The sequence below is a fragment of the Nicotiana sylvestris genome, chromosome 2 (genome assembly GCF_000393655.2).
Source record: "Nicotiana sylvestris chromosome 2, ASM39365v2, whole genome shotgun sequence".
NCBI lineage: Eukaryota > Viridiplantae > Streptophyta > Magnoliopsida > Solanales > Solanaceae > Nicotiana > Nicotiana sylvestris.
Window position 1 is genome coordinate 12,451,531 of NC_091058.1, and position 13,315 is coordinate 12,464,845.

Below are 13,315 nucleotides of genomic sequence, written 5' to 3' on the forward strand. Positions count from 1 at the left end.
TTCGATTAATAGGTGTACACGCACCCAATGCGATAAATAAGCATAGGGCCATGTTCCCAAAAACGCCGGGGACGGGCAAATATTGCACCTTTTGACAAAGTCCTTAACCATATTAACCCCCTTTTCCACACCCCACACTTGTCACCACCTTTACTCAAACTCTATAGTATAAAAAGCTCGTCCTCTTTGCCTTTCTCACTAAATTGTTTCCATTGCAAAGCAAAAAATAAAATAAAACACTCATAACGTTTGATTGTAAAAAAATTCGAGTCTCTAACATGGCTGCAGCTGCACCCCCACTGAAAGATGAGCTAGACATTGTGATTCCCACAATTAGAAACCTTGATTTTCTTGAAATGTGGAGACCGTTTTTTGAGCAATACCATCTTATTATTGTCCAAGATGGTGATCCTTCTAAGACCATTAAGGTCCCTGATGGTTTTGATTATGAGCTCTATAATCGAAATGACATTAACAAGATCTTAGGTCCTAGGGCCTCTTGCATTTCATTCAAGGACTCTGCTTGTCGCTGCTTTGGTTACATGGTCTCCAAGAAGAAGTATATCTACACCATTGACGATGATTGCTTCGTGAGATCGCTTTCCTCCTTAATATAATTCTTTCTTCTCGTTATTGCTAAAAGTCAATATCTTTGAACGTTCAAGAGTATTACTAGCATATTTTACTTATATGATAGATTTAAGAGTATGGACTTTATTTGTGTTTACCATGATTTTATGCATGTGAACACTCACGACACAAAAGAATTTTTACCCTATCAAGTCATCTAAAAGATAACTAAAAGTAACTGCTCATAATAAGTTATTAATCGGCTGTGTGTACAGATTAAATCCTTTAAATTTATGTCTATGCTAGTGTTATTAGACATATGGATCTCAATGTGTATCACTGAATTCATGTGGCTTGATGAGGCTTACTTAGCGGCAGCAGATATTAACTAGTCTTACAAGTATAAAGCTAAAAATAGAATGGAGAAAACCAACAGAACGAAATGTTGATTTGCTGCTCAATGAATACTTTGTATATTTGTTTTTAATCTTCCCCTTAATCATCACTTTTTTTTTTTTTTAGTATTTTGACTTTGTTTCATTTTTGCAACAAAATCTGACCCTGAGTGTAGGTTGCTAAGGACCCAAGTGGGAAAGACATCAACGCGCTGCAACAGCACATAAAGAATCTTCTTTGCCCATCAACTCCTTATTTCTTCAACACTCTGTATGATCCATTCAGAGATGGCGCAGATTTTGTGCGTGGTTACCCTTTCAGCCTACGTGAGGGCGTGCCAACGGCAGTCTCCCATGGCCTCTGGCTCAATATCCCTGATTATGATGCTCCTACCCAACTTGTCAAGCCTCTCGAGAGGAACACTAGGTCTCTTTATTTATTTATTTTAATGATTTTTTTACTTATATACACAGACAGTGTTAATCATTTTAGACTATCAGTATAACTTAACCCATTGTAGCGCGTCATTGCCCCTATTCTAGGGTTACATAATCATGATTGTTCCATGCAGTGACCAAGCCAGAAATTTTATTTTGGGTGTCCAAACTTGAAATAATAATAAAAAAAATCTCCGATAAAGGGTGTTCAATATATATTATATATCACTAGAATCTAATGTTTTACCTATATATACAATATAACTTTTCGATGAAGAGTAGTCCACTGACCACCCTTAGGGCTATATACCTTAGCCCGTGGCTACATGTAGTTACCTTCTAATTGACCTGACAGCAGTGGTGGATGGAGCTTGTGTGCTTTTCCATGTGAAACATAAGATGTCTATGTGAAACTTTTCGAAAAATATTAGATTTTGAAATCCACAATCTTAAAAAGTACACCAAGTTCAATACTAAGAATTTTAATGCTTGAATATCAAGTTTAAGTTGTGAATCCGCCCGCCTGAAATGTGAAAAAAAATTCAAACTATTGGCATATCAAAGTTAAACTCTTGTTTTTTAATTTCATTTCCTAAGTGACTAGTTTGATGCAACAGGTATGTTGATATGGTGTTGACAATCCCAAAGGGTACTCTCTTCCCTATGTGTGGAATGAATCTGGCATTTGATCGTGACCTTATTGGTCCAGCCATGTACTTTGGACTCATGGGAGATGGCCAGCCTATAGGACGATACGATGATATGTGGGCTGGTTGGTGCTGCAAGGTTAGCCACTTTCTTGTTATATAAACTGACAATATAAAATTATTTTACCTCATCAGCGTAATTTAACCTGTTATAACAGGCTATTTATCATTTATTTTATGTTATCAATCGAGTTGGCTGCATTTACTTTTTAAGTGACCGGATTTATTTTTTACATAACTTAACTCCTGAACCAATTGGTAGGTTATATGTGATCATTTGGGATTGGGAATCAAGACTGGATTACCCTACATTTACCACAGCAAGGCTAGCAATCCATTTGTAAACTTGAAGAAAGAGTACAATGGGATTTTCTGGCAAGAAGAAATCATTCCATTTTTCCAGAATTTGAACCTCTCCAAAGAATCCACTACTGTCCAGAAGTGCTATGTGGAAATGGCCAAACAGGTTAATGAAAAACTTGGCAAAATTGATCCTTATTTTGTGAAGCTTGCTGATGCTATGGTCACTTGGATTGAAGCTTGGGATGAACTCAATCCTGCTACTAAAGACTCTGCCAAGATTCCCAATGGTGCTTCCAAATAAAATATTTCATAGTTATTTGAGACATTTTAGTTTATTTGCAGAATTTATAGCTTTGCTTTTATGTAATTCTGTCATCTATATCCTTTTACATTTTTTTTACTTGAGTTGTAGATGTAGCCATAATTTGGAAGAAATGGATGTAGAACTTCCATTAAATTCTCGTAAACTGTAATAAGCCATTTGGTCATAACACTCTGATGCAAGGATCAGATGAAATAATTTTCTGTTACTTCTCTTTCAATTCTTGTTCTTTTCTTTTTTGCTTAATTAACGAAAATAAGAACATCTGCGCCAGTGTAAAGTGCCGTTACTAATTTAGCGTGTAAATATTCTGGTATCATTTTCCTACAAAACCTGTTAGAAGAAGACTTTTACAGCATCTCGCTTTTCATATTTGATGACCAAATAATCTAACAACGATTATAAATAATGTCACTTGCATGTTTTGAATTTAGCAATCCTAAATCATTATTCAGATATTAATTAAGAATTCTCATGAATCACGAGCTTTGAAGACAAACAATTACTACCAGGAACATTAGAGGCTTTGATCAGACTGGATATATTGCAAATTTCCCAGCATTTGGTTCTTGTGTTTAGTATTGTTTTTTTGTCAATAATGCAGAATGTTTACCTTAAACGTCAGGTGCCAGAAGAAAAATTGAAAAAAAAAAAAAAAAATCACCCGTTAGCAGCTGAGACTGTCCAGAGTCAAGTCACAACAACAAATATTTGTGGACATTTTAGAATTTAGACCAACTAGGCAACAAAGCCATGTTACATAAGTAGTAGTTTTCTCACAAATGAAAAACAAAATTTAATACAGCAACTGGGACTAAGATTTAAATAAAGTTAAAAATGACAAAACAAAATAAATATAAATACCCCTACCTCCTTTAAGAATAAAAAGAACTGACAGATAACATCCTCCCCATTACCGATAGGCATTTTGACAATTATCAGAAAGAGGATGGATCTCACTCTGCAAGAAAATGCAGCAGAAGAGATGGATTATGATGGGATAAAAACGGCAGACATATTTGGCCAAGATAGAAGTTATGAATCAGATTCTTCGGTCTTCTTACGCTTGGCTGCAGGCTCCTCAACATCCTCATGGTTGCTACCATCACCATTCTCATGGTTGTTAATTCCATTCAAAGCTTTGGGACCCAAAAGAGACACGTGCTTGCTGGTGATCTGTCGGCCTGCCCTTAGTTTTGGACCCCAATGCCTTTCCGGATTAGGGAGGAAACGAGCAACCTTCTTCGCCTGTGCCTTGCTAAGGGATGCAACAGCCCGAGAAAAATTAGCCTGAAATAAGTACAGACACCGAGATCAAAATTCCAGATAAAAGACTGAAAAAGACATACCACATACTAGAAGTCAGGTGTTGTCTTCTGTAAGAATTCAAAGATCTTTTTCTTGATAAGTTTTGAAATATCTTATTCTTGATTGAAAAGAAAGAGTAAGTCACCGTACAAATAAACACATGTAGATAACTTGAATGTGTGCAGATAGCTAAATTTTTCATGACTGTCGTATGTAGGTGTTACCCGAAAATCATTGACCTTATCGGAAGGAGCATAGAGTGGTAAATCTATTTCTTTTAAAGAGCGGAAGAATTTAGAAGCTTAAAAATACAGCGATTGTAGTTTTGTCACAAGTGCAACAGATTGACACGCAAAAGCAGACCATGTGCCACAGACTTTTGGTGCCTTGTAATAAATGATCCCTGGACAATTGAAGTCAAGGGGACAATAGACACAGGAGACAGGAATTAAGAATGGAAACCAGAATCTCGCATTTCAATTTTCACACTAGACATGGCTAGTAAAGATTGGAGGCCAAGAACATATATAATTCATTTATTTTATAATGAGTCGGAACTTCATATTTCTAACTTCCTTTGGACAAAACACTACCCTTCTATGCCAGTGATAAAGATTTGGTAAAATTAGGTCACATTTCAGAAGATCAAAGTTCACCTGCAGTACAGGTTCCTTAGCAAGAATCACACTTCCAGCTTGGTCAGATGGTTGAGCTTTCACAGGATGATTTTTAATCTGCACATACGACGTTATCAACTCAGATGGTGGATGTGAAGGGGCCTTTATTCTCAGCATATGGAATAAGCTAAAGCATGGTTTTTAGCAACTTGTACTGCTCTGCCTTTCAACGCGAAGAAAATCATAGCAAGAGCTGCCAGAAACAAGCACAGGATACACTTACCCAGCAACGCATGATATCCCAAATGACATCCATAGGAGCATCTGTTTTCAACCCCAAAGGATTCACATGAGTCCCTGATATGCGATATCCTGCGTTGATCACAGCAGAGCGAAATATTACTGCTGAGGGAGATGTACATTTCAGCGTTGCACAGAGATTGTGCAGACTCAGAAACAGAGGAATATCAGGTAATTCCTGCAAAAGCACACTCATCGGTCAGGCATTTAGAGAATGTCCTCTGAAAATAACTGGAAATGATTCTCAACAATATGATCTGGACTGTATAAGTAACGTGGTCTAGGTTACCTAAATAGCTTCTGGATACAAAAAAAAAAAGGAAAGAAAGAGTCGTATGGACAAAAGAAAAATGAGCATGATATCGATTTTAAGGCAAACCACACCTCCGAGACAGTTGTCAACACAGCAGAGATTCGCTCATAAGCAGGATAGCGATCCTTCATTGACTTCACATCTGCGAGAATGGCAGCTACCCATTCTTGATCATGGATGGGGGCAGACCAGATGGGTCCACCCATGTTAAATTTTTTACCACAATCACTGCACTCTTGAGAAACGGCAGGGCCAAATCCAGGAAGGTATCTGACACTGTTGTTCTAAAGATGCAGAAAAAGTTAAAACATATAAATGGGCCATACTTGAAATATGTGTTAAAACAGTATCAAGTAAGGATTTAGAAGTACAATGAACTGAATCCATGATCTATAGCAAAGAGGAGAAATTTCCCCATTGAACATACAAGAGTCCAATGGGATTCCTCCAATTTCCTAGCAACCAATGAACATGTAATCATTCTGGCAACAACATGAAAGAAACCACAATTGAAGAAACATGCATGCAAGTATGATTTACATCCTGTTACACTTGCAGTAACAGAACAGCCGATATTGATGCCTGTTAAAGTCGATTAAAATGTTCTATTTTCTTGACGTTGTCTTCTTCGTTAATAGAGGAAAAACAAACCCCCAAAACGAGTGAGTGAGACTGTCAGTTCAGTGCTCCAAAAGATAAATACCGTGAATTCAGAAAACAAAGTGCATCAGGTTATCACTATTTAAGCTGCAGTAGGAGAGTTAAAATTTCCAGCACAACAAGAGTGAAATCTAGTGGTATGCACAAGTACAGGTAGTTGGTGTTCCACCTCCAGTGATGAGGGCCAACAAACCATTCTTGCAATTGGTGCATATTAGCAAAATTAGTACTAGTCAACACCTATAGACACGATATCGTCTCCAGTGTGGTTTAGGGTTCTTTTCTTTTGTTCAAAAGCCCCATCTTTTAAATTAACTTTTTCCCGTTTTGTGGTAAAGAAAAGTCCCATCTTTCAAATTCACTCTTCCTTGTTTTGTGATAATTATGCCAAATACGTCTCAACCACATCTAGCTTGATAAAGCTTGTGAGATTAGTGGCTGATGAAGAATATTACAAGTAACATGTATCTGCGTCTTTAGGCACTCCTTCCATCTACCAAGATTTCTAGATTAGAGTATAAGCTGTTCAATCCAGCACATACCATCTTCTACAATTAAGATATTCAAAGATTGTGAAGGAAGAAATACCTTTGAGACGGTCCTCCCAACTGGCTGAAGATGGAAGGAGTCACAGCCAGTGCACTGATAGACATATGAGAGCTTCAAAGGAGTGCTTTTCATATCACTTGCAGAACTGCAAGCAATTATTCGAAAGCTCAAATCTACAGAGAGAAAATAACCTAAGCAAAATTGGCTAGATTGTAGAAAAAACAAACACTTACGTGTATATACGAACAAAAACACGAACATAGAAATCCATCTGAACAGATAATACCGGAACTATATATCTTTTATATCGATTTGCATGGCTCTGAAACAAAATAACAAATAAAAAAAAGTTACAAGCTAAGAAAAATTAAAGAAGCGCCCTGTTGTTTATGGTATAGGATCAACAAAAAGACGATAATGATGCTCCTAATTTCTACATTATTAAATTATAAGTGGCGAATTTTTCCAGTCTGTTGGTGGAATGGAACTTCAATATGCTAAGGGTAGCTGCTAATTTTAGAATAATGCTAAAAGAATGTAAAGAAAGAAAGTGCATGAATATAGCCAGAAATCATTATCTGACTGCTTAAAAAAAACTAAAAACAAAAAGTTCACAGATGAAGTACCTCAATAGATGCAAGAAGGATGCGCAAAGCCATTTCATGGCAATATTTTCCTCTCAAAGGATAGGAGCCATATCTAGTTGCAGATGATATCACGTAAGCAGGATATAATGACAAATAGAGTTATGTAATGCCAGAAGCAAAGGGATTATTTTGGTTACTTGGAATAGCAAACTTCTCCATTTCCTCCACATAACACTGCCATATCAGTAGCGGTACACATCAACATCCCTCCATCAGCAACAGATTGAACTGCTGAGTCCAGGAACACAGAAGGTGCTCCATAAGGATCAAGATCAACCTGAAACAACATTAACCAAAAATGTATGAATGATAGCTCAGCTTAGAATAGATATTAACAAAATTATTTAAACATACAATTAACTAGGATAAGGAACTTAAACGTGTAAAGTAACTATCCTGCACGTGTTTACCTTATTAATTCAACACCAAAGAACAGTTTTTACTCATTACAGGTGGTTACTAGACACACCCCTGTGCAGAAGAACATAAATATGATGAAATATTGTATATTCATACCACATCAAATTCTTTTGAGTGGGTAAGCATATAAACTCTCGCATCAGCAAGGTGAGACTCCACCTTAGAGCATGCTACTGAACCATTAAATTTTATGTTTCTCCTGCAAGCTTCCACAGAGGCTGCAATCAGAGAGAATACCAGTCAAATACCAGTGTTATCAAAGGCGAAAAGCGCAAAAAAAAAACTCTAAGGTCTGTTGGGGCTTTAAGCGCAAAGCGAAAATAAAGCATGGGCTTTAATGAAGAAAGGTGCAATTGAGAAAAACTACAAATATGTATGTGTTGTCCAAGATAATATTTATAAGCATGAATAACAAATATGAAATATATGGACAAAGAAATAGAAGAAAATTTATGATAAAGTGAAATATCAATTGTTTAGTGTCGACTCTTCAGGATTATACTCATTGGCAAGGAAAAGTATGCCTTAAAGCCTTGATGACAACACTAAAGCGCCCGTTAAGTGAGGCGAAATGTTCAACCTGTTTTGAGCCTCGCTTTAGGGCTTAAGGGCGCTTTAAGTGCACCTTTGATAGCACTGTCAAATACTGGATAGGACATTGGAAATAATATCTGTATCAAGTTATTATACAGATGTTTTGAAACAAGACAGGCAAATGTGTCGGTTAAAGCTACATACAATCCTCTGAATTTTTCACAGGGTTTATCTCATATTATCACTACTACAAGGAATTCACTTTAATCCTTGCATTTATTTAGCAGCTTTAATACCTAGGCAGTAAAGTCAGTCCCTGAATGATTACATATTACGCACTCTAAGGTCGATGGTTTTAGTCTATTCCATCAGACATTTTTACTTTTTTTTGTAAGTGAACTCTTAACCCAAAAGATGCTTTCCTTTTTCTTTTACCATGGTTGGCAGTGAGGGTTAGAGTTGCAACAGCACTAGATACTTTGTACTGCAACACCTAACTGAGACAGAATTACCTTTATCATTGTCAAGGGCCACAACCTGACTAATTCCTTCGACTTCACGCGCATACCTTAAAGCCCTCAACCCAGAAGCTGAGAGAGCCTGTTAAGTCACATTGAAATAAAACAGTTAATCAACCACAGCAAATACCTCATTTCTGATAAACCTATAATAATCAACACAAAAATGGCAAGAAACCTCGAGAACTCGTGGAGGCTTTAGTTCTTCTCGGCCTTTTCCCCGTAGGTTTTTAGTCTCTTCCTCTGGTTTGCTACATGATTCATTATGGGATGCATCTTCCAAAACTTCAGATCCATCATTGGATTCACCATTATGCTGCCCTGAATCATCTGGGATTTCCGCTTTAGCATCAGGTACCTTATTTCCAGCCTTGGTTCGTCGCCTGGTCAACATTGCTTCATGCTCCTGCTTTCGTTGTGATATAAAGGTCCTCAAAACAGCTACAGACATATCTCTGTTATTCACCTGGTGGAGATGGTTTTAAACTGTTAGATTTTGAATCTTATGTACACCAAAATAACAAAGATGAGCTATAATAAGGTGGCTACCACTGTCTCAAATGTTACCATAAAGAGAAAAGTATAAAAGGATGTAACTTGACTGCTATCAATAAACCACAAAGTGTTGTACAAGCAAAAACTGCTCAACTTGGCATGCCAGAGACCATTGAGTACTAGATTTTTAGTACAAGTTGCAACAGACATCTTGAAAAGACTAAATTACCCTCTCCTAAATATTTAATGGTTGGAATTTAACATGAACCGAGCTGTCATAAAGTCAAAAAGAAAGGAAATGTCCACAATTATCCTAAAATATGATAGTAATTACATTCCGAACCATGTTACATGAAGATGTAGACATGTAACAAGTACGACATGTGCAGAGATCCTTTGTAAAACACAAGAAATTTACTAAACGAATGTACCCATGTTGGAGAATTACTCGCAAATGGTAGATACATATCACCAACATAGATTTAATGTAATATAGTTCCCAACTACCTCCTCTTCATCAGGAAGGAAGTTAACCAAAAAAGTAATAAGAAGAGGTTGGCTTGACGCAATTATTTTTTGCCAAATGCAACATAGAGTTGAGCAAAGAGTCAAATGGTTTGGTAATTCCTCATGAAGGGATGAATCATGAAATTTTTGTATCACAACTCTGGATGTTTATATTCATCCTTTGCCGTAATAGTATCTCAAGGTTTATAGCGATAACCAATATATTTACTATATGACCATTAGCTAAAATATGTCAATAATTAACTAATTGATGGGCTGTGGGAATAGTTGAAGCCAAACACAATGGGAAAAGGATGCTTTATAAAAGGAACACACTTCGTAAAAGGATGTTATCCAAAAGCCATTCAAGTAATTGTAGTAAAACTTGTCTTGCTGAACCCTTGGCTTTCTGGCATATAAACGAATTCAAGTCATTTTAGTTCTGTAAAACCATAATGAGAAGTTGAAAACGAATCTTTGTTTTCGCACTCACAATGACCATTGAGTCTGCTCTTTCCGTCAGAGTCGGCCAAGTGCATAACAAGGTCCATTCTAGATGAATCTGATATTGACCTTTTTTTCCAGAATGCAATTGGTCTCTAATATCACTTCCAGTCATAGGCTTTTTATTTGTTAGTCCTGGTAAAGCCCCCAGGCACATTATTTTTTCTTTTCATGCTCCATACAATTGCATAATGTATTAGTAGATGTTTTGTATTATTTTTAGAAAAAAATTAGTCACATATAAATTTTTACTAATTTTTCCTTCATCTACAGATTTTTCACCATAGATTGCACTTTAATTGTGTTTTGTGTTTAAATAACTAACAGAACTTGACCTTAATGCTTTTCTACGCTTTTCACTTTTGACAATGTTGTTCTCCCTCTCACACACATTACAAGAGGCAAGAGCACTGACTCAAGAAGCACCTACACTCTAGACATTGCAAATTCTAGAGATATTAGAACTTAGTGAAAACTTCTCAATGTACTCTCTAATAAGACAATGCTATAGAGGGAAAGTAAAACTTCCTAATGAACAAATAGTTGGTTCTCAAGAGAGTGCTAAAGCAGAGTTGATCCTTATCCCTCTCCCATCCGTACATGCTGTATTTAAGTTTATCCCAAAGTATCTAACAGAGATCCTACACCTATATCCCTGTCCATTTCAATTACTAGCTGAATTTGCCATGGAGTTCAGGAGCGATAAAGACTATCGGGGTGAATACAATAAGCACAACACAGTTATAGCTGGTCAAGTGGCAAACAAAATAAACTATTGACCTCTGTGGAAATTTTTGTTTTTGACAACGCAACTATTACACTCAAATTAGCGAATCATTGTGTTTTGTGAAATTTTCCCAAAAAAAATATTTTTAATTAAAAACATGTCTTACTGCAATAGAAAAATCAGGGAACTATTGTTAGTGAAGCACTCTTTTATTTTGATAAAAGTCATGCCCGGGCAGACAAGAGGGGTTGCTATGATGGTAAGCAACCTCCACTTCCAACCAAAGAGGTTGTGAGTTCGAGTCTCCCCAAGAGCAAGGTGGAAAGTTATTGGATGGAAGGATGCCGAGGGTCTATTTGGAAACATACTCTCTACCCCAGGGTAGGGGTGAGGTCTGCGTACCACAGCCCACTAAGTGGGATTATACTTGATTGTTGTTGTTGTTGTCATGCCCGGGCAACTTGCTATGATTCCCATCAGCAAGTATCGGGTAACTCTACTCTGTTCATCAAGGCTTAGCCAAATAGCAAGAATTAATGAAGCACTTTTACAAAGCTTAAAACTTAAAAATATTTGGCACTATAAATCAAGGTAATTATAAAAATTAAAGCTTTGAACTATGGAAACAGCTTTTTTCTTGAAAAGTAACACAGTGAAACTAAGTTACACAATACATAAAGGAAAAGAAAAAAAGGAGGACCTGAGTTTTGTTGTAAAAAACTTCATTTTTAGCATGCATAAGAATCTCAGCATCTCCTTCTTTGATGATGGTGTAATCATTGAGATCAAATAATGTGCCGTCTCCGTTCTGCTTCTCTTCATCAGTTTTGTTCTCAGCCCCCATTGTCGACGGTTTCCTGTGGGATAATGGCCAAATAAACGCCGATGATGGGCAAATAAAGATGAACAGTTTAAGGTTTTTTTGGGAAATAGCGAATGAAACTGCCGAGTTTAAATATGCGAATACACCACGCTTAGTGAGAGCAAAAACCCTAGTGCTCCTGAATTTGGGTGTTGGGCAGTTGCTGTGCGGGATTTTTTAATATTTTTTGTACAAGGTTTTTTTTTTTCTTTTTTATTTGCTTTTGAATGGAACTTTTTGTCAAATTACGGTTAACAAAAGTTTTAAGGCAGCGTTTAGACATAAATTTTATTGAAACATGAAAAAAAAATGTTTTTAAAATTATGTTGAAAAATAATTTTTAAAAATTAAAGTTGTATTTGGACATGCATTTTATTTGATAAAAAGTTTAAGTTTAGGAATTGAAGAAAAAATTTCACCCAAAAATTCCCCTAAACTAGTTTTGGTGAACTTGAAAAAAAAATTGATTTTTTTTTTCAAAATATGATCATATTTCATAAACAAAAAATATTTTTAATTTTTTTTTAAATAAAGGCAAATTCTATGGTCAAACTAGAGCTAAATGTATGAGTTGTACAAAAAAATTCAAAAGTTTCTACAATTTATTAAATTGACTAGTTAATTTGTCCGCGCTTCGCGCAGTTGAACAACACATTTTATAAATTTAGTGAATATTAAAATGATTAATTTTATATATTGAAAAATTGTATAGTAAAATACATATTAAAATAAAAGTATCACATAAGTTTTTGAAGATCTATAATGGCAGAGTCGTGTTCTAAAACTTTATATCTAAAATAATCAGTTTCTTTTTCAAATTAATAAAGTTTCACATGCAATAAAGTCTATCATTCCAATACAATTTAGTGCACGGAATTTCGTATCACAAGAAAAAACCACACTAAACAGCACAATATGAGATATATTAAATAGTGAAAGAAAAGGAAAGAAGAAATGAAAAAGGTTACAATTCTAATATCTGTGAAATTTTGACTTACACAAAGAACACAATATGAATCTTTATCGTCCTCCTCAGTTTAACTCTCAAATTATACATTGACTTCTCTTAAAGATCAATTCCATGTTGAAATGAACTTTCTTTGCTGAGTTAAAGTACGTTATTTGTGCTGAGCTTGACCATCCAAAACAATGAAGCGAAAGATGGGGTTTAAAGAGTAAGAGTGCAATTGTTGATACCTTAATTGCTACTTGTAACCGTAAGCTAGTATATGTTTCTAATCTAAATATCGCCATTATTTTCATTAATTAAGAGTTTTGCCGTTGCATTCCTATAAAGTAACAATTGCAACCGTCACATTTTGCAGCCGTTGCATTCCTATAAATTTACAATTGCAACCAACATTCCTTGTTGGATATTTAAGTTAAATAAAGCATTTTTTATAATAAAATAAGAGGAAAATGCAACAAAAAAAAAAAGCAAGAAAGATAAATATCATTTCTGCTCTAGGAATGATGCCACGTCACTGATTTTTTTGCCCGGCTTTATATTTATATATAGATTGTTCATTTTTCAGTATGAAATTGTCCCTAATGAAATTAAATCATATTATAGATTTTATTCTTCTTTTTCAAACTAATTCTCTTAACTTTTTAGATTG

The 13,315-nt window shown here is 35.6% G+C and overlaps 2 protein-coding genes across 3 annotated transcripts; one reads left to right on the forward strand and one right to left on the reverse strand.

The window, feature by feature from the left end:
* Positions 1–203: 203 nt before the first annotated feature.
* Positions 204–2,955, forward strand: LOC104214320 (probable UDP-arabinopyranose mutase 1). Its single transcript, XM_009763972.2, has 4 exons — positions 204–590; positions 1,142–1,392; positions 2,021–2,189; positions 2,373–2,955. Exons 1-4 carry the CDS (start codon positions 279–281, stop codon positions 2,712–2,714), a joined length of 1,074 nt encoding a protein of 357 aa, XP_009762274.1. The 5' UTR covers positions 204–278; the 3' UTR covers positions 2,715–2,955.
* Positions 2,956–3,430: 475 nt separating this feature from the next.
* On the reverse strand, positions 3,431–11,790 carry LOC104214318 (tRNA (guanine(26)-N(2))-dimethyltransferase 1-like). Of its 2 annotated transcripts, XM_009763971.2 has the most exons (13): positions 11,535–11,790; positions 8,780–9,067; positions 8,596–8,683; positions 7,646–7,767; positions 7,267–7,406; positions 7,109–7,181; positions 6,716–6,804; positions 6,522–6,627; positions 5,345–5,557; positions 4,944–5,138; positions 4,700–4,777; positions 3,800–4,025; positions 3,431–3,696 (listed from the first exon to the last, which is right to left on the reverse strand). In XM_009763971.2, the coding sequence occupies exons 1-13, from the start codon at positions 11,676–11,678 to the stop codon at positions 3,692–3,694; spliced, it is 1,767 nt and encodes a 588-aa protein (XP_009762273.1). In that variant the 5' UTR covers positions 11,679–11,790; the 3' UTR covers positions 3,431–3,691. The 2 variants fall into 2 exon arrangements, with proteins under 2 accessions (XP_009762273.1, XP_009762272.1); XM_009763970.2 differs by having other exon boundaries at positions 3,638–4,025.
* Positions 11,791–13,315: the final 1,525 nt, after the last annotated feature.

What these genes read in the sequence shown, in the direction of transcription:
- LOC104214320 (XM_009763972.2), top strand. Translation starts at nt 279, where the DNA reads ATGGCTGCAGCTGCACCCCCACTGAAAGATGAGCTAGACATTGTGATT. An exon ending in CCTCTCGAGAGGAACACTAG is followed by an intron (nt 1,393 to 2,020) that starts GTCTCTTTATTT and finishes TTGATGCAACAG; the next exon opens with GTATGTTGATATGGTGTTGA. An exon ending in GGGCTGGTTGGTGCTGCAAG is followed by an intron (nt 2,190 to 2,372) that starts GTTAGCCACTTT and finishes ACCAATTGGTAG; the next exon opens with GTTATATGTGATCATTTGGG.
- LOC104214318 (XM_009763970.2), bottom strand. Translation starts at nt 11,678, where the DNA reads ATGGGGGCTGAGAACAAAACTGATGAAGAGAAGCAGAACGGAGACGGC. An exon ending in GGCCCTTGACAATGATAAAG is followed by an intron (nt 7,768 to 8,595) that starts GTAATTCTGTCT and finishes CTCTGATTGCAG; the next exon opens with CCTCTGTGGAAGCTTGCAGG. An exon ending in CTAAGGAACCTGTACTGCAG is followed by an intron (nt 4,026 to 4,699) that starts GTGAACTTTGAT and finishes TACTTATTTCAG; the next exon opens with GCTAATTTTTCTCGGGCTGT.